The 20,359-nt window shown below is 47.4% G+C and overlaps 1 protein-coding gene across 3 annotated transcripts; it reads right to left on the reverse strand.

The window, feature by feature from the left end:
• Positions 1–3,894: 3,894 nt before the first annotated feature.
• LOC125551593 (putative disease resistance protein RGA1) lies at positions 3,895–10,038 on the reverse strand. 3 transcript variants are annotated; one of them, XM_048714847.1, is made up of 6 exons: positions 9,271–10,038; positions 8,690–9,184; positions 8,178–8,502; positions 7,976–8,073; positions 4,555–7,673; positions 3,895–4,296 (listed from the first exon to the last, which is right to left on the reverse strand). In XM_048714847.1, exon 5 carries the CDS (start codon positions 7,543–7,545, stop codon positions 4,576–4,578), a length of 2,970 nt encoding a protein of 989 aa, XP_048570804.1. In that variant the 5' UTR covers positions 7,546–7,673; positions 7,976–8,073; positions 8,178–8,502; positions 8,690–9,184; positions 9,271–10,038; the 3' UTR covers positions 3,895–4,296; positions 4,555–4,575. The 3 variants fall into 3 exon arrangements, with proteins under 3 accessions (XP_048570804.1, XP_048570803.1, XP_048570802.1); XM_048714846.1 differs by having other exon boundaries at positions 4,572–7,673; positions 8,178–8,531; XM_048714845.1 differs by having other exon boundaries at positions 8,178–8,531.
• Positions 10,039–20,359: the final 10,321 nt, after the last annotated feature.

A 20,359-nucleotide genomic window follows, 5' to 3' on the forward strand; every position in this document is an offset into this window, starting at 1 on the left:
TATATCAATCTTTACCTCCGGACCATTCCAGAACTCCTCGTGACGTCCGGGATCTCATCCGGGACTCCGAACAACATTCGGTAACCGCGTACATACTTTCCCTATAACCCTAGCGTCATTGAACCTTAAGTGTGTAGACCCTACGGGCTCGGGAGTCATGCAGACATGGCCGAGACAACTCTCCGGTCAATAACCAACAGCGGGATCTGGATACCCATGTTGGCTCCCACCTGCTCCACGATGATCTCATCGGATGAACCACGATGTCAAGGATTCAATCAATCCCGTATACAATTCCCTTTGTCTATCGGTACGATACTTGCCCGAGATTCGATCGTCGGTATCCTGATACCTTGTTCAATCTCGTTACCGGCAAGTCTCTTTACTCGTTCCGTAACACATCATCCCGTGATCAACTCCTTGATCACATTGTGCACATTATGATGATGTCCTACCGAGTGGGCCCAGAGATACCTCTCCGTTTACACGGAGTGACAAATCCCAGTCTCGATTCGTGCCAACCCAACAGACACTTTCAGAGATACCCATAGTGCACCTTTATAGCCACCCAGTTACGTTGTGACGTTTGGTACACCCAAAGCACTCCTACGGTATCCGGGAGTTGCACAATCTCATGGTCTAAGGAAATGATACTTGACATTAGAAAAGCTTTAGCATACGAACTACACGATCTTGTGCTAGGCTTAGGATTGGGTCTTGTCCATCACATCATTCTCCTAATGATGTGATCCCGTTATCAACGACATCCAATGTCCATGGTCAGGAAACCGTAACCATCTATTGATCAACGAGCTAGTCAACTAGAGGCTTACTAGGGACATGGTGTTGTCTATGTATCCACACATGTATCTGAGTTTCCTATCAATACAAGTCTAGCATGGATAATAAACGATTATCATGAACAATGAAATATATAATAATAACTAATTTATTATTGCCTCTAGGGCATATTTCCAACAGGGGGGCGGGGCGGGGGAGAAGGAGCCGCACCGGACGCCGGCCGGGACGAAGGTGAGCAACAGGGGGGACGCAAGGGGGACTCGGGGGAGCAGAGGGGATCGATCGAGAGCAGGGGGCGGCGGACGATGGGACTGGGGGAATCGGGAGGCCCTTGGGGAGCCAGATCGAGGGCACTAGAGAGCTGGGCCTAGGGCACCCAGGTGGCCCAGCTCCCATGGGCCGATCCAGCTGAGGGGGAGGCCCAGTCGGCGGGGAGCCGAGGATGGGCCAGGCCGGGGCCCAGCACACCCGGCGCGGAGGGGGACTGGCCCAACAGGCGGCGCGGGTTGCACGCGCGTAGGGTTTCCCCTCCCGCGGAAGGCGCCGCCGCCACCACCACCGGCGCAGTACCGCAGTGAGCCAGCGACCGGCGAGATGGAGCGAGGGAGGGCCGGAAACGGAACGCGGAGGAGCCGAAGGCAGCGATGAACGGCCGGAAGGGCGACAGCCGCCGCACCGGGAGCGAGGGCACAGGGCCGCTGCGAGCCGTGGGCGACGTTGGGGGCGCCACCGGGCCGGCAACGGGCACCGGATGGCACCAGGAGGAGCGGGCGGCGCCCCTTTCGGAGCGGCCGGCCACGCCCCAGGTCCGAGCGTGCCGGCGGCAAGCAGCCCCGGCCCTCAACGCCGCGCCTTGGCAGCCATTGGCCCGAGACTAGCTCAAGGGCAGCGCCTGCACCCGCGACGGCCGCGAGCCGGTGGCAGAACCCCGTTCCTGGGGGGCTGAGCCACCGGGCCGGCAGGGCCGCGCGGAGCGGCGCGAGGGGGTGGCGGCCGGAGAGGCATGCGGGGGGAAGGGAGGCTCGTCGACCAGATCCACCCAGCATAGCCGGGGGATGGGGGAGGGGGGAGAGGGGGGAGGTACCAGACACGGGGGCCGCGGCAGCCGTCGACAGCAAAGGGGACGGAGCCACGAGGGCCGGGGAGGGACAGGCGACGAGAGCGCCGGCGAGGACGCCAGACGTCGCGGCCGGGAGCGCGTCATCCCGGACATCGCCAGGAGAATCGCCGGAAGCCGAAGCCGCCATCTCTTCCTTCCCTATAGGAAGTTACAACCACCGTGCATGGCACCATGCATTTGTGAACACATTTTCTCAAGACTGACTTAAGACCAGTCAAATTGGTTGTCATCAAGACTGACTCATGGCCACCTAATGAAACACGCCTTTCTTGTAATCAAACACGACTTTTTCAACATTTTCTTCCCACCTTCCTCGTTGTAAATTATCAATACTTGTATATAATAAAAAAGGGCAATCTGCAGATTTGCTGATATAAAATATGACCAATGTAGGGATCCCCTTTTTCTTCACTCCATCCCGCTTTCAGACCTGCAAATTGGAAGCTCTTTCTGCCTACGAGGGAGGCTACGACAACCGGCTACAGTCAGCAACCATACGAGTCTACTAGGAGCAAACATATCGTAGGAAAGAATACACGCATGATTCCCTGGGCATTTCATCAAACAGTTGATATGCATCTACTTACTCGTTGCAATAGTGCCAAATATCCAAGAAGATTTCAGCCAAGGAGTATCCAATCATTGTAGTTACTCTACTTACGCCTCGGCCAGGCAACGTAAGACGGTGGAAACAAAAAATTGAGGCTTACCGCAGCCTGTTGCAGGATAAGGGGCTTGCTTACACAGCTTACTGCTTACGTGGTTGAAGCAGCAGCCACCGGCGGCAGACGAACAATGCGGATCTCGCTATTTTTCGCGGTGCCCGCGAACGCTCAAGATCTCGATGAGGTGCACGTAGGGGACGCCGTCCTTGGAACGGGCGGCGGCTGAGGGGCAGGGCACCGCCGGCAGGCCTGTCGTGCGGCATCTCCTTCTCCTGCTGCTGCACGGAAGTGGAGAAGGAGAAGATGATGTGGGATCCGACCATGGCTTAGGCGGCGAGCACGCGAAGACGGGCGGCTTTGCCCTTTCTTTGATGGCGCGCGTGCTGTATCTCTCAAACCCTCTCTCAATTTATCACCCAAATCGCCTTACTAGAGCATGTTGTTTTTTGCGGCTAGTGCGTGTTGTTACAAGAATCATGGGCGCCGTGTAGATTGTGAGGGGACACTTTTAACTTGGTAGAGTGATATTAGTTGCATCTTTCATATGGTGTCTAGCTTGCATTGTTTCTAATTTGTTAAAATGTCTTCTGCTTAATTTATATACATTATAGGTGTGAATATGCCAACACCAGTGGGTCTAGCAGACCTTCAGCGTGCACCACATGTGCATGTTGTAGAATCCGTCGTTGTCTTCTTTCGCATCTTCTTCAGGAACAAACAATGTACTGATCTTGGCGGACCCTTCTATCGTCGACACCACCACGACGCCGGACAATGCTAGCCTCCTGCACCTTCCTCCAAGACTCATCGTGTCGATACTGTAGATGGCACATCATTCCATCTCGGTCACTGCACGAGAAGAGAAGCATACGAAGACCTGTGCCTAGCCACCAAGCCAAACAACTGTCCCTCCGTGTTCGGTCTAGACTTGTAGCGCTTGTCAGCAATGTTGCCTATGTCGACCACGTCCGGAGGTCCCCCGAAACGAGGTCCTAGACAACGACTGCAGCTCTACTACGTTGGTCCTTAAGGGCACGTGCACAGACTTGCCCGCTATCATCGGCAAGGTCAAGCCGGCTCCGATAGGGGGGCGGCGACAACGACACATCATTTTGGTGGCGGTGGTGGCCATTCGGTAGTCTTGAAATTTCGATGTAATTTACTTTTGATGAACTTTGATAATAGATCTGGATATATTTCAAAAAAAAAAAAAGATGGCGGTGGGCTCGCTCGACCCTGGTCCGGATTCGGCATATCAGCATTAAAAAGGTGCCGTTCCATGCTTAAGCAACATGTTAAGCAGACATCTATCCAACCATAGGTACACCATTATTATTACTCAATCAATCCAGAAATCAATGAACCAAAAGAATATAAAAAAACGATGAAATAGTCCTTCAGAGCACAACTTGCTACAGTAATAAAAATGCAGCAATGACAGTTGGCTATAATCAGCTTCAGGTTTGTCATGCCATTTTTGCTGTCAACCTTATTTATCCTCTGTAGGTAGTCCAAGTGAAATATTCACCACACCAAAACCAAAAAGGTAGAAAAAACAACAACATTACAATCTACCATTTGACAAACAGATACCTTCCATTGCCCTGCTCCGATCAAAGAGCTCCATTGCGCTTCAAGGCTTCACAAAATCTTTTAGTATTTTCAGATACCCATCATGTCTTCATTACGCCCCGCTCTTGTACCGTAAGGCTGTAACAAGAGTAATATGTTGAAGGTCTCTTTGGTTCGTATTAATGAAATGAATTTCAGAACAATGCTGCTATGCGCAGGACACATGCTAGCCGATTTATGCACGGCGTTTAAGATCAAGCCGTACATGCATAGGACTAAAGAGTTGACAGCCGCTGGATTGATTTGTCGTGCAAGGATCGGTCCATAATTATCGTGTGTGAAGCAGTTTCGATTTCAGATTAATAAAGCAGTAGAAACAGAGCAAGTTTCTCTTACCTATTAATTTCACTGACCTGTCTAGTTATAGAGGGATTCATCCGGGAAGATATTATGCCCATCTGTCGCAACATGGACTAGGATGCCTTGTTCTTCTTCCGCTAGACAATTCCTGAACACTTGGGCATGCAGGCAGTCAATCATGTACACACGTTTCAGCGAGCACAGGTTCTCTGTGTGATCCAGCATTGGGCAGTCCTGTGCAAACAGGTCCTGCAGCTTACAAAGGTTGGAAATCCTCCTTAAACATGTGTTGTTCTTCACCTTGAGCCACACAACTGCAGGAAGGTCGACAACTTCTTGAAGCTTGTGAGCACCTTCAATGTGGATTCTCTTCAAATTAACAATCATGTACATGTCTTGAGGCAGAGCTCTCAGTTTGGGGCAATCAAAAAGCAGCAGACGCTTAAGGCAAGGCATCAAAGAGAGCTGTTGAGAGTTGTCCTCCATGTCACCGCACATATTTCTTATGTTCAGTGACCATTTTTCCAAATTACCCATGCTAACGAGGCGAAGCAGTTCAAGTTTTGGGAAGAAAGCCGCTGCACTTCTGACACCTTTCCCCAGGAGTTCTGTGCCAATAGTTACAACTTCATCTGCACCTTTAATGTGAAGAACTAGCAATTCTGGCATCTGACCTGCTGGTGGAAGCACTGAACATGATATACACTCATTCAGGTGCATGTGACACAAACTTGGCATATTAAGCTCTGGTTCCGAACATAGCCATTCTGGGAACCTTATGCCCGGGAACCCATCAATATAAATATATACTAGGCTTGGTGAAGGAATAAGCATATCAAAGACTTGCTGAATTCTCTCAACCACACCAGTCTGGTAACGGGTTCTCTCTCCGGTACTGCCCATTGTGCAACCCAGTCTCAGTTCCCTAAGATTATGACTGTTCTTCAGTACAAGTTCACCCACTGGTGCTGCTTTCTCTAGCTGCTGGACCCACAGACGTTGGATATTGGGGAGGCGTCGCAATTCGTCCAATCTGAATCCAGTCCCACTCTCGAAAACTCCTTTTAGGCTATAGAGCTGCTGAAACTTTGCAATTCCTTTTGGAACATGATCAATTGCAGTCCAGTCTAGCTGCAAAAAACTTATGTTGGACAACCTCATGAGACCAGCTGGCAGGCTATCCAATTGACGACAACCAAGCAAAGAAAGGTATTCAAGGCTGATGAGCCTTCCCGTGGACTCCGGAAGTTTGTTAATCTCCGTATAGCTCAGATCTAGCAACCTCAACAACACCAAGTTTCCCACTGAGTCTGGTATGTCCTTGATGCTTGTCCCTCTGAGAACCAAGACACGGATATGCTCAAGCTTTCTGAAAATATCCTTGCGAATTGACTTGAAGTTCTTGTTATTAAAAAGTAGGAGGCTTCTCAAGCACTTGTGCTCTTCTAGAGGGGGGATTTCTTCTATAGCATGGCTGATACCTAAGCGGCGCAGATTCGACATGGAATTGTTACTTTCCGCATTCATGAACAGGGAGTGATCCTTTGTCAGATATTGCCCAAGTGACCTCAATAAATCATGCATCGTTGACTCACCTTTATCTACAAACATAGGTATTGGTTGCAGAAGATTCCTCCTAATTAGTTCAAGGTAATACTCTTCAGCAATTTCATGTATTGAGTAGTCATGCTCTTTCCTCACAAAACCTTCGGCAACCCACCAGTAAGCAACATCATCACGGCCTATAGCAAAATTAGGAGGCAACAAAGCACACCAGAGAAAACACTGCTTGAGTTGAGGGGGTAAGTTGCTGTAACTTAAATACAGGGGACCTCCAAGTTCTTTGGGGAGTCCATGAATGGACCATTTACTATCTCGGATGCTCTTCCATTCAGCAACTGTTCTTTTGGTAGATAGAACACCTGCAACAACCTTGATGGCCAGAGGGAGACCATCACATTTCTTTACAATGTCATACCCAATATTCTTGAATTCACATATTTGCTCGGATGATTGAAAGGACTTCTTCATAAGAAGTTCTAAGCCATCACCGTAATTCATTTTGTTTACTCGGTGGATATATGTTGCATGCATTTCTGACAAAACATGCAGGTCTCTTGTGGTGACAAGGATATGGAAGTTCAAGGCTCTCATAAAAGGCAATAGAAGAAGATCAATCCAGACATCAGATTTCCACACATCATCCAGCACAAGAAAAACACTCTTTCCTTTGATAGTGTCCATTAAAAGTGGTAGAAGCTCAGTCTTGGTCTCTAATTGATCACACTTTTCTCCAGCCATTCGTATTGCCTGCTTTATCAACCCGGTCTCTGTGTAGCTCTGCGAAATGCACAGCCATATATGAACTTGGAATTTCTCTCTTATCATCTGATCATTATATATCTTCTGAGCTAACGTTGTCTTACCAATGCCTCCCATTCCTTGAATCCCCAGAACACTTGTACTATTCTCATGGCAGCCACTGACAATCATTTGTACTATGTCATCAACTGATTGTTTGATTTCTCTTCCAACAACCTCTAGTTCATCTATAGGAGATGTCTGATTTCTGTCCACAGTTGTTACCTGGAACTGTTGACGAATGGATCTATCCAAGCTGAACATCTCTGTGTTCATTTTAATCTCATCAAGCTTTTCATTTATGTCCTTAATTCTTCTAGCCACCTTGTGATCAAATAAAAGCTTTTCAAAACAAGAGACCATAGGCTGATTGAAACAGAGGGATCTAGCTGGTAGCAAAAATTTCTGTGATTGAACCATAACAAGATCTATGATGACATCAACATCAAACATAACATCACTCATGTTCTTCCACCATGCCTCTATCTGTCTATCTTCCATGGCCAGAGCTTCCGCATCCTCACGAACTGCGCGGAAGTGTTCCAGATTTTTCTTCAGCCTTTTGATGTCCTTTTTCACGCTTAGTGTCATCACAATCTCATCTTCAATAAGCTGACTCAGCCTTGTCAAAAATTTCGAAGTAAGAGCATCCAAAACTGTGCCCATGGTGCCCAAACCAGTGGATTCTGACTTTGATGCAAGTGTGCCTCCTTTGATGTTTCGCAGGCCTTATGCTGTGTGAGTTCTACCCTCCTCCGTTCATCACAGGATCATTGTCCAAACAATGCTCTTCTCTGCATAAGTCAGTCATAATTTATGTCATCACACCAAGCTCAAGAAACACCCCCCCCCCTCCACCCCCGAAGACAAATTCGTACAAGAAAAACAATGGGGCACACTAGTTCTTTTTGTAGAATAAAATAGCCTCATCACATTAAAAAAAATCCTTTATAGTAATCGACAAAGTGAAACCCATGTGGCAGATTTTTATAAATCAAGAACGAATAAGATTTCAAACTTCGAAAAATCAGGATCTTGAAAGCAGCGACACAGGAGTTTGCAGTGACAGAGAATGAAGGTAAACTTAAGATTGTACCTTTCTCCTCCATTGACAGATGAAAAAAGGAGCTGAGCACGTGATGGCGGCACTTCCTATGATTTTATGGTTGAAGCCATGATCATTTGTGGAGACATCTGGATAAATAAAAGATGGATGGTTGCCCCAAGCCAGGACCATATAAGAGGCCATATGTGCAATTCAGGATTTCAGGCACGGGGGATAAAAGAAGCAATCATACCACAGTATACATGAGCGGCTTTGACTCCAGCCTAGCTGAGATCTTGCTTGGTTGCACAGACTAGCTTCTTGGATGCTTGCTCCCACCTCATGGCTGCTTCGTTTACATGGAAGGTGGGAAGACTAGCCGGTCTGTCTCTTGTCAAGCTTGTCTTAGGACCGATCCGTCCCTGTCATAGCCACACAATCAAACATGTGTTTCTTTGCATTTTCCTTTCCACCTTCCAACTTGCAAGGTGAAGACCCTTTCAGTATCTATCCTTTCCTTGATTTTACTGAGATTCCAGATCTGCAAGTTCGAAGCTCTTTCTCCTTATGACAACCAGCTACAGGAACCATACGCCAGAGACTTCAACTAGGAGCAAATATATTTGCGAAATACGCAGACATGTTTATTTGGGTATTCATCAAACAATTCATAAGCAAAACTAAAGAAAGCGTGGAACCCAAATACAACTCATAAACAAAACTAAAGAAAGTGACAAGAGAATGAAGGTAAACTTAAGATTGTACCTTAATAAGATTGTAATGACAGATGTGAGAAGGAGCCGAGGAAAAGGCAGCTGCGCAGTGGTGGTCTCTTGCTGAGATGAACAACGAAAGGATTCTTGCAAGCCAGGAGCCCAGGACGATGTAGTATATGAAATTCAGGGTAAGAAAGAAGAACCGGCCATGGTGTAGACAAGCAGCGGCGGCCCTGCTCCAGCTGGGAAGTGGTAGAAGGGGGATCTGTTGCTTAGGTGAGATCAAACAGCTCTTGTTGGATGGTTGCTCATCAGAACGTCAAATGCAGAATCGGTCACCTGATCAATTTCTTACAGTATTTGCATCGGATTCCATTAGTATGAAATTAGCCAGGAAAGGACAATCATTGATGCACTTGAAGTCCTTCAGTCTGTTTAGTTTATTGATCCATAATATAGTATGGTTGTCCTCATCTACTTGCACTGACAAGGCCTGGGTTAGGTGTAGAATCATTATATAGCAAGTGCCAACTTGGCTTGTCTCCTAGTACAAGGTTGCAAGATTTTGATTAGGGTAGCGATTTTTTAACGCAGAAAACACGTAGCAGCGAGTGAGATTAGGAAGCGCACCTGAGCATTTCGTCGAACAGCTCGCATGCATCATGTGACTGAGTTGTTGTCTCAAGCAAATATTCAACGGAATGCTAGCATCCAACTGTTTCCGTTCCTGCTCTCCCTGTGTCTCACGAGTCACCGAAGCAATCAGGGAGGCATCAAAGTTAGTCATAAGAAAACGATGGAAGTAATATGCTAGAAGGGGCTTATACAGTCAGGCTCAGCAACCACCGGGGCGGTGGGCAAGGGCAAGCAAGCCGGCGAGACCGGTCAAGGCTTGGAAAATGCAGCGAATTTCGTTTAAACCAAGAAACAGAGGAGCAGCTGGTGAGATTAGGAAGCGCTAGCGAGCATTTCGTCGAACAGCTCGTGTGCATCCGCTCATCTGTTGTCCCAAACATTTGCATTCAGTGGAATGAATGCTAGAGCAGTAGAGCAGCAACCACCGGGCGGTGGGCAAGCCAGCCGGCGACACCGACCAACAATCACATGGCGGTTGGTCCTCCCATGAACCGAGCAATGAACGAACGAGCAGAGCAGAGCAGCTGGCCCGGAACAATGAGCCGGCAAGTCCGAGGCAGCGAGCTGCTCGTACTAGATCGGGGTGATGCGGCACGAGCAGATGGGAGGCGGCGAGAGCAGTTTGGAGCCGGCCAGCCGGGGACCGGGGATGCCGACGCCGAGAACCCACCACGGCGAGGCTCAACCCTGCCAAAAAAAAAAATTTGTGTTGATTAACTAAGCTTGACTAATAACCCTGCCACCGCAATATACTTTCTTGGAGAAACAGTAAAAACTTCTGTGGCAAGAAAACGCTACCGCTATACAAAGTTCTCGCGGATGGCTATATTGGCATATCATTCGTTAGTGAGTGAGTCAAAATCTTCTTATTATTCGGACACGCGTGACATATTAGAGATTCGCCCATACATTCTGTGTGGCATAATTAGGAGGCGGCCCATACAGGTCATGTATAAATGAACATTAGAACTACCCACATGTGTGGGCGCATCTACTTCGTGCCACACGTCCAATAAGTACTCCCTCTGTTTCAAAATAGATGACCCAACTTTGTATTATTAGTACAAAGTTGAGTCATCTATTTTGGAACGGAAGAAGTACTACTCATCCCTACCCCATGCGTGTGGCACGAAGCAAATATGCCCATACGTTCTGGCGCAGCTACGTTAGTTACCGTGGAATGACGCTTTAGTTACCAATGCATCGGCTGAAAAGAAAAAGCACAAATATTTTACCTCTTCGACATTTCATCGACCACTTGGCGGCCACAAACCCGAGCGACGACTGCACGGGCCGAACGCACTAGATAAGGGGGGGAGGGGAGGGTGGCTAGAGACGGGGTACGAGCAGCCGGACAAGGACGAGGTGTCGGACTCGCCATCTTCTTTGCCTCCGCCCTGGCGAGCACCTTCATGACCACCGTCGGCTTCATCGCCCGCTTGCCATCGACCGGATCAAGGTGATTGCGCCCTGTCGTCACCGGGGCCGATGTGGCCTTGCCACCGCCCTTGCTTCCGGCCTTGATTGACGATGTGGCGACCCGAAGCAAGTTTTTGCTCCCCAACCTATTCCTTTGTGCGGGCGGCGGCATTGCGCTAGCGGTGGTGGCCGGCAGGGTGGCAGAAGGGTTGTGGAAGGGTCTTGATGTTACATTCCAGAAGGAATCGGGGGCAATGGTGGCGAGAATGGGCGGCTGCGAGAAGTGGTGGTCGGTTAAGTGGGCAGGGAGGCCCGACAATTTTATTTTTTTACTCTGGGAGGCCACCTTAAGTATATTTGAGAGAGTTGGGCTGCTTTTTGCGGCCGACTCTTATAATATTTACTCCTCTTAACGGTTTGAGAGGTCGGCTAGGTGCGCTTAACTCCTCAAAGGTTCTTAAGGGATAAGTTAGAGATTCTCTTCATAAACGTTTTTTTAATGAGGGTTTCGTTGTTCCAACAGTACAAATAGGTATTTTTTATACAAAGGATTTTTATAGAAATATTTGAAGGATTGGACCATTTTTGGATTTTTTTTATGTTAGTTGTTTAATTTGTACGATTGTGTCATGTAGGAAATTTTCGTAAGTTCTCTAAGACTATATTTCATAGGAAAACTTTGAATCTCTTGAAAAATAATACTTTTGAAATGTACTCTCTCCGTCCGCGAATAAGTGTACTTCTAGCTTTTGTCTTAAGTCAAAGTTTTAAAATTTTGACCAACTATATACAAAAGAATAGTAACATATATGACATCAAATTGATATATTATGAAAGCACAATTCAAAACGAACCTAGTGATAGTAATTTAGTGCCATAAATGTTGCTACTTTTTCCTATAAAGTTGGTCAAAGTTTTAAAACTTTGACTTAAGACAAAAGCTAAAAGTACACTTATTCGTGGACGGAGGGAGTAGTGCCAATTGTTAGGAATAAGCAACTTGTATTCCCATGAGGCCATAGGCCGATATATATATACATGTACAGGTGTGGAACATATGCAGGAAACCCCTTATACAACGGGATAAATACAAAGGGGTACATGACTTATATTATAACTCTAACACCCCCCTCAAACTCATGGTGGATGAACAACACTGAGTTTGGAGAGATAAAAGCCATGTTGTGCTCTAGTCTGAGCCTTCGTCAGGAAATCCGCCAACTGTAACTCGGAAGGCACATACTGAAGAGCAATAACCTGATCCCGCACACCAGTGCGCACATAGAAAGCATCAACACCAATATGCTTGGTGAGCTCATGCTTCACAGGATCGCGTGCAATGCTGATAGCACCTGTACTGTCAGATAAAAGCAGAGTCGGTGTAGTGACAGAAACACCAAAATCCTGAAGTAACCACCGTAACCAAGTCACCTCTGCCGTCAAAAGAGCCATTGCTCGCAACTCAGCCTCGGCACTCGAACGGGAAACTGCAAGATGTTTCTTCGTCTTCCAGGCAATGAGAGAACCACCAAGAAAAACACAGTAAGCAGAAAGTGAACGGCGATCGGAAGGATCACTAGCCCACGTAGCATCCGAATAGGCTTGGTGTTGGGGAACGTTGCAGAAAACAAAAATTTTCCTAATCGTTTCACCAAGATCCATCTAGGAGTTCATCTAGCAACGAGTCATCAGATGCATCTACATACCTTTGTAGATCGCGTGCGGAAGCGTTCAAAGAACGGTGATGATGTAGTCGAACACGACGTGATTCAAATCATCGATGACCAAGCGCCGAACGGACGGCACCTCCGCGTTCAACACACGTACGGGACGGGAGACGTCTCCTCCTTCTTGATCCAGCAAGGGGGGAGGAGAGGTTGATGAAGATCCAGCAGCACGACGGCGTGGTGGTGGATGCAGGGCGTCACAGTAGCAGGGCTTCGCCTATACTACGAGAGAGAGACGTAACGGGGAGAGAGGGAGGCGCCACGGGCTGGTATATGAAGTCCTCCCTCTCCTCAACTATATATAGGGGTGCCAAGGGGGGGGGGCGCCGGCCCTAGTAGATGGATCTACTAGGGGGGGCGGCGGCCAAGGGTGGGGGGCTTGCCCCCCAAGCAAGGGGGCGCCCCCTCTAGGGTTCCCCCCCCAACCCTAGGCGCATGGGCCCTTGGGGGGTGGCGCCCCAGCCCACTATGGGCTGGGTTCCCTCCCACTTCAGCCCATGGGGCCCTCCGGGATAGGTGGCCCCACCCGGTGGACCCCCGGGACCCTTCCGGTGGTCCCGGTACAATACCGGTGACCCTGAAACTTGTCCCGATGGCCGAAACAGCACTTCCTATATATAATTCTTTACCTCCGGACCATTCCGGAACTCCTCGTGACGTCCGGGATCTCATCCGGGACTCCGAACAATATTCAGGTTACTGCATATACATATATTCACAACCCTAGCGTCACCGAACCTTAAGTGTGTAGACCCTACGGGTTCGGGAGACAAGTAGACATGACCGAGACGACTCTCCGGTCAATAACCAACAGCGGGATCTGGATACCCATGTTGGCTCCCACATGCTCCACGATGATCTCATCGGATGAACCACGATGTCGAGGATTCAATCAACCCCGTATGCAATTCCCTTTGTCAATCGATATGTTACTTGCCCGAGATTCGATCGTCAGTATCCCAATACCTCGTTCAATCTCACCGGCAAGTCACTTTACTCGTACCGTAATGCATGATCCCGTGACCAGACACTTGGTCACTTTGAGCTCATTATGATGATGCATTACCGAGTGGGCCCAGTGATACCTCTCCGTCATACGGAGTGACAAATCCCAGTCTTGATCCATGTCAACCCAACAGACACTTTCGGAGATACCCGTAGTCTACCTTTATAGTCACCCAGTTACGTTGTGACGTTTGGTAGACCCAAAGCACTCCTACGGTATCCGGGAGTTACACGATCTCATGGTCTAAGGAAAAGATACTTTGACATTGGAAAACTCTAGCAAACGAACTATACGATCTTGTGCTATGTTTAGAATTGGGTCTTGTCCATCACATCATTCTCCTAATGATGTGATCTCGTTATCAATGACATCCAATGTCCATAGTCAGGAAACCATGACTATCTGTTGATCAACGAGCTAGTCAACTAGAGGCTTACTAGGGACATGTTGGTGTCTGTTATTCACACATGCATTACGATTTCCGGATAACACAATTATAGCATGAATAAAGACAATTGTCATGAACAAGGAAATATAATAATAATGCTTTTATTATTGCCTCTAGGGCATATTTCCAACAGTCTCCCACTTGCACTAGAGTCAATAATCTAGTTACATTGTGATGAATCGAACACCCATGGAATTCTGGTGTTGATCATGTTTTGCTCTAGGGAGAGGTTTAGTCAACGGATCTGCTACATTCAGGTTCGTATGTACTTTACAAATCTCTATGTCTCCATCTTGAACATTTTCACGAATGGAGTTGAAGCGACGCTTGATGTGCCTTGTCTTCTTGTGAAACCTGGGCTCCTTGGCAAGAGCAATAGCTCCAGTGTTGTCACAGAAGAGTTTGATCGGCCCCGACGCATTGGGTATGACTCCTAGGTCGGTGATGAACTCCTTCACCCATATTGCTTCATGTGCTGCCTCCGAGGCTGCCATGTACTCCGCTTCACATGTAGATCCCGCCATGACGCTTTTCTTGCAACTGCACCAGCTTACTGCCCCACCATTCAAAATATACACGTATCCGGTTTGTGACTTTGAGTCATCCAGATTTGTGTCGAAGCTAGCGTCGACGTAACCCTTTACGACGAGCTCTTCGTCACCTCCATAAACGAGAAACATTTCCTTAGTCCTTTTCAGGTACTTCAGGATATTCTTGACCGCTGTCTAGTGTTCCTTGCCGGGATTACTTTGGTACCTTCCTACCAAACTTACGGCAAGGTTTACATCAGGTCTGGTACACAGCATGGCATACATAATAGAACCTATGGCTGATGCATAGGGGATGACGCTCATCTCTTCTATATCTTCTGCCGTGGTCGGACATTGAGCTGAGCTCAATTTCATACCTTGTAACACAGGCAAGAACCCCTTCTTAGATTGATCCATATTGAACTTCTTCAATATCTTATCAAGGTATGTACTTTGTGAAAGACCTATGAGGCGTCTCGATCTATCTCTATAGATTTTGATGCCTAATATATAAGCAGCTTCTCCAAGGTCCTTCATGAAAAACTCTTATTCAAGTAGGCCTTAATGCTGTCCAAAGAGTTCTATATATTTCCCATCAATAGTATGTCATCTACATATAATATGAGAAATGCTACAGAGCTCCCACTCACTTTCTTGTAAACGCAGGCTTCTCCATAAGTCTGCGTAAACCCAAACGCTTTGATCATCTCATCAAAGCGAATGTTCCAACTCCGAGATGCTTGCACCAGCCCATAAATCGAGCGTTGGAGCTTGCACACTTTGTCAGCATTCTTAGGATCGACAAAACCTTCCGGCTGCATCATATACAATTCTTCCTTAAGGAAACCATTAAGGAATGCCGTTTTGATGTCCATTTGCCAAATTTCATAATCATAAAATGCGGCAATTGCTAACATGATTCGGACGGACTTCAGCTTCGCTACCGGTGAGAAAGTCTCATCGTAGTCAACCCCTTGAACTTGTCGATAACCCTTAGAGACAAGCCTAGCTTTATAGATGGTCACATTACCATCCGCGTCAGTCTTCCTCTTAAAGATCCATTTATTTTCTATGGCTCGCCGTTCAACGGGCAAGTCAGTCAAAGTCCATACTTCGTTTTCATACATGGATCCTATCTCGGATTTCATGGCCTCCAGCCATTTGTCGGAATCCGGGCCCGCCATCGCTTCTTCATAGTTCGAAGGTTCACCGTTGTCTAACAACATGATTTCCAAGACAGGGTTGCCGTACCACTCTGGTGCGGAACGTGTCCTTGTGGACCTTCGAATTTCAGTAGGAGCTTGATTAGAAGTATCTTGATCATTATCATTAACTTCCTCTCTAGTCGGTGCAGGCACCTCAGGAACATTTTCTTGAGTTGCGCCATTTTCCGGTTCAAGAAGTAATACTTCATCAAGCTCTACTTTCCTCCCACTTACTTCTTTCGAGAGAAACTCTTTCTCTAGAAAGAGTCCGTTCTTGGCAACAAAGATCTTGCCTTCGGATCTGAGGTAGAAGGTGTACCCAATAGTTTCTTTTGGGTATCCTATGAAGACGCATTTTTCCGACTTGGGTTCGAGCTTTTCAGGTTGAAGTTTCTTGACATAAGCATCGCATCCCCAAACTTTTAGAAACGACAGCTTAGGTTTCTTCCCAAACCATAATTCATACGGTGTCGTCTCAACGGATTTCGACGGAGCCCTATTTAAAGTGAATGCGACAGTCTCTAAAGCATAGCCCCAAAAAGATAGCGGTAAATCCGTAAGAGACATCATAAATCGCACCATATCTAATAGAGTGCGATTACGACGTTCGGACACACCGTTACGCTGAGGTGTTCCAGGCAGCGTGAGTTGTGAAACTATTCCACATTTTCTTAAGTGTGTGCCAAACTCGTGACTCAAGTATTCTCATCCACGATCTGATCGTAGAAACTTGATTTTCCTGTCACGTTGATTCTCAACCTCACTCTGAAATTCCTTGAACTTTTCAAAGGTTTCAGACTTGTGTTTCATTAAGTAGATATACTCATATCTACTTAAATCATCAGTGAGCGTGAGAACATAACGATAGCCACCGCGAGCCTCAACACTCATTGGACCGCACACATCAGTATGTATGATTTCCAATAAGTTGGTTGCTCGCTCCATTGTTCCTGAGAACGGAGTCTTGGTCATCTTACCCATGAGGCATGGTTCGCACGTGTCAAATGATTCATAATCAAGAGACTCTAAAAGTCCATCTGCATGGAGCTTCTTCATGCGTTTGACACCTATGTGACCAAGGCGGCAGTGCCACAAGTATGTGGGACTATCATTATCAACCTTACATCTTTTGGTACTCACATTATGAACATGTGTAGTATTACGTTCGAGATTCATAAAGAATAAACCATTCACCATAGGAGCATGACCATAAAACATATCTCTCATATAAATAGAACAACAATTATTCTCGGATTTAAATGAGTAGCCATCTCGAATTAAACGAGATCCCGATACAATGTTCATGCTCAAAGCTGGCACTAAATAACAATTATTAAGGTTTAAAACTAATCCCGAAGGTAGATATAGAGGCAGCGTGCCGACGGCGATCACATTGACCTTGGAACCATTCCCGACGCGCATCGTCACCTCGTCCTTTGCCAGTTTCCGCTTATTCCGCAGCCCCTGCTTTGAGTTACAAATGTGAGCAACTGCACCGGTATCAAATACCCAGGAGCTACTACGGACACTAGTAAGGTACACATCAATTACATGTATATCACATATACCTTTTGTTTTGCCGGCCTTCTTGTCTGCTAAGTATTTAGGGCAGTTCCGCTTCCAGTGACCGCTTCCCTTGCAATAAAAGCACTCAGTCTCGGGCTTGGGTCCATTCTTTGGCTTCTTCCCAGCAGCTTGCTTGCCGGGCGCGGCAACCTCCTTGCCGTCCTTCTTGAAGTTCTTTTTACCCTTGCCTTTCTTGAACTTAGTGGTTTTATTGACCATCACACTTGATGTTCCTTCTTGACTTCTATCTCCGCTGATTTCAGCATTGAGAACAACTCAGGAATGGTCTTTTGCATCCCCTGCATGTTGAAGTTCATCACAAAGCTCTTGTAGCTTGGTGGAAGCGACTGGAGGATTCTGTCAATGACCGCATCATCCGGGAGATTAACTCCCAGCTGAGACAAGCGGTTATGTAACCCAGACATAGTGAGTATGTGCTCACTGACAGAACTATTTTCCTCCATCTTACAGCTGAAGAACTTATCGGAGACTTCATATCTCTCGATCCGGGCATGAGCTTGAAAAACCATTTTCAGCTCTTTGAACATCTCATATGCTCCATGTCTCTCAAAACGCTTTTGGAGCCCCGGCTCTAAGCTGTAAAGCATGCCGCACTGAACGAGGGAGTAGTCATCAGCACGTGTCTGCCAAGCGTTCATAACGTCTTGGTTCTGTGGGACGGGTGGATCACCTAGCGGTGCTTGTAGGACATAATCTTTCTTGGCAGCTATGAGGATGATCCTCAGGTTCCGGACCCAGTCCGTATAGTTGCTGCCATCGTCTTTCAGCTTGGTTTTCTCTAGGAACGCGTTGAAGTTGAGGACTACGTGGGCCATTTGATCTACAAGACATATTGTAAAATATTTTAGACTAAGTTCATGATAATTAAGTTCATCTAATTAAATTATTAAATGAACTCCCACTTAGATTAGACATCCCTCTAGTCATCTAAGTATTACATGATCCGAGTTAACTAGGCCGTGTCCGATCATCACGTGAGACGGACTAGTCAACATCGGTGAACATCTTCATGTTGATCGTATCTTCTATACGACTCATGCTCGACCTTTCGATCTTCTGTGTTCCGAGGCCATGTCTGTACATGCTAGGCTCGTCAAGTCAACCTAAGTGTTTGCATGTGTAAATCTGTCTTACACCCGTTGTATGTGAACGTCTGAATAAAACACCCGATCATCACGTGGTGTTTTGAAACAGCGAACTGTCGCAACGGTGCACAGTTAGGGGGAACACTTCTTGAAATTAGTATGAGGGATCATCTTATTTACTACCGTCGTTCTAAGTAAACAAGATGCAAAACATGATAAACATCACATGCAATCAAATAATAAACGTGACATGATATGGCCAATATCACACAGCTCCTTTGATCTCCATCTTGGGGCTCCATGATCATCTTGTCACCGGCTTGACACCATGATCTCCATCATCATGATCTCCATCATCGTGTCTCCATGAAAGTTGCTCGCCAACTATTACTTCTACTACTATGGCTAACGCGTTTAGCAATAAAGTAAAGTAATTTACATGGCGTTTCTCAATGACACGCAGGTCATATAAAAGAATAAAGACAACTCCTATGGCTCCTGCCGGTTATCATACTCATCGACATGCAAGTCGTGATTTCTATTACAATAGCATGAACATCTCATACATCACATATAGATCATTCATCATTCATCACAACTTTGGCCATATCATATCACAAACCACTTGCTGCAAAACAAGTTAGACGTCCTCTAATTGTTGTTGCAAGTTTTACGTGGCTGAATTAGGGTTCTAGCAAGAACGTCTTCTTACCTACGTTAAAGCCACAACGTGATTTGTCAACTTCTATTTACCCTTCATAAGGACCCTGTTCATCGAATCCGCTCCAACTAAAGTGGGAGAGACAGACACCCGCCAGCCACCTTATGCAACTAGTGCATGTTAGTCGGTGGAACCGGTCTCACGTAAGAGTACGTGTAAGGTTGGTCCGGGCCGCTTCATCCCACAATGCCGCTGAAACAAGAAAAGACTAGTAGCGGCAAGAAAGTTGACAAATCTACGCCCACAACAAATTGTGTTCTACTCGCGCAAGAAGAACTACGCATAGACCTAGCTCATGATGCCACTGTTGGGGAACGTTGCAGAAAACAAAACTTTTCTTACTCGTTTCACCAAGATCCATCTAGGAGTTCATCTAGCAACGATTCATCAGATGCATCTACATACCTTTGTAGATCGCGTATGGAAGCGTTCAAAGAACGGTGATGATGTAGTCGAACACGACGTGATCCAAATCACCGATGACCAAGCGCCGAACGGACGGCACCTCCGCGTTCAACACACGTACGGGACGGGAGACGTCTCCTCCTTCTTGATCCAGCAAGGGGGAAGGAGAGGTTGATGAAGATCCAGCAGCACGACGGCGTGGTGGTGGATGCAGGGCGTCACAGTAGCAGGGCTTCGCCTATACTACGAGGAGAGACGTAACGGGGAGAGAGGGAGGCGCCAAGGCTGAGGTATGAAGTCCTCCCTCTCCTCAACTATATATAGGGGTGCCAAGGGGGGGTGGCCGGCCCTAGGAGATGGGATCTCCTAGGGGGGCGGCGGCCAAGGGGTGGGGGGCTTGCCCCCCAAGCAAGGGGGCGCCCCCCTTAGTTTCCCCCCAACCCTAGCCGCATGGGCCCTTGGGGGGTGGCGCCCCAGCCCAATGGGCTGGGTTCCCTCCCACTTCAGCCCATGGGGCCCCCCGGGATAGGTGGCCCCACCCGGTGGACCCCCGGGACCCTTCCGGTGGTCCCGGTACAATACCGATAACCCCGAAACTTGTCCCGATGGCCGAAACAGCACTTCCTATATATAATTCTTTACCTCCGGACCATTCCGGAACTCCTCGTGACGTCCGGGATCTCATCCGGGACTCCGAACAACATTTGGTTCTGCATATACATATCTTCAACCCTAGCGTCACCGAACCTTAAGTGTGTAGACCCTACGGGTTCGGGAGACAAGGCAGACATGACCGAGACGACTCTCCGGTCAATAACCAACAGCGGGATCTGGATACCCATGTTGGCTCCCACATGCTCCACGATGATCTCATCGGATGAACCACGATGTCGAGGATTCAAGCAACCCCGTATACAATTCCCTTTGTCAATCGGTATGTTACTTGCCCG

This window comes from Triticum urartu, chromosome 4 (assembly GCF_003073215.2).
Source record: "Triticum urartu cultivar G1812 chromosome 4, Tu2.1, whole genome shotgun sequence".
NCBI classification, from domain to species: Eukaryota; Viridiplantae; Streptophyta; class Magnoliopsida; order Poales; family Poaceae; genus Triticum; species Triticum urartu.

Coding starts and splice junctions, on each gene's coding strand:
- LOC125551593 (XM_048714847.1), bottom strand. CDS start 7,545: ATGGGCACAGTTTTGGATGCTCTTACTTCGAAATTTTTGACAAGGCTG.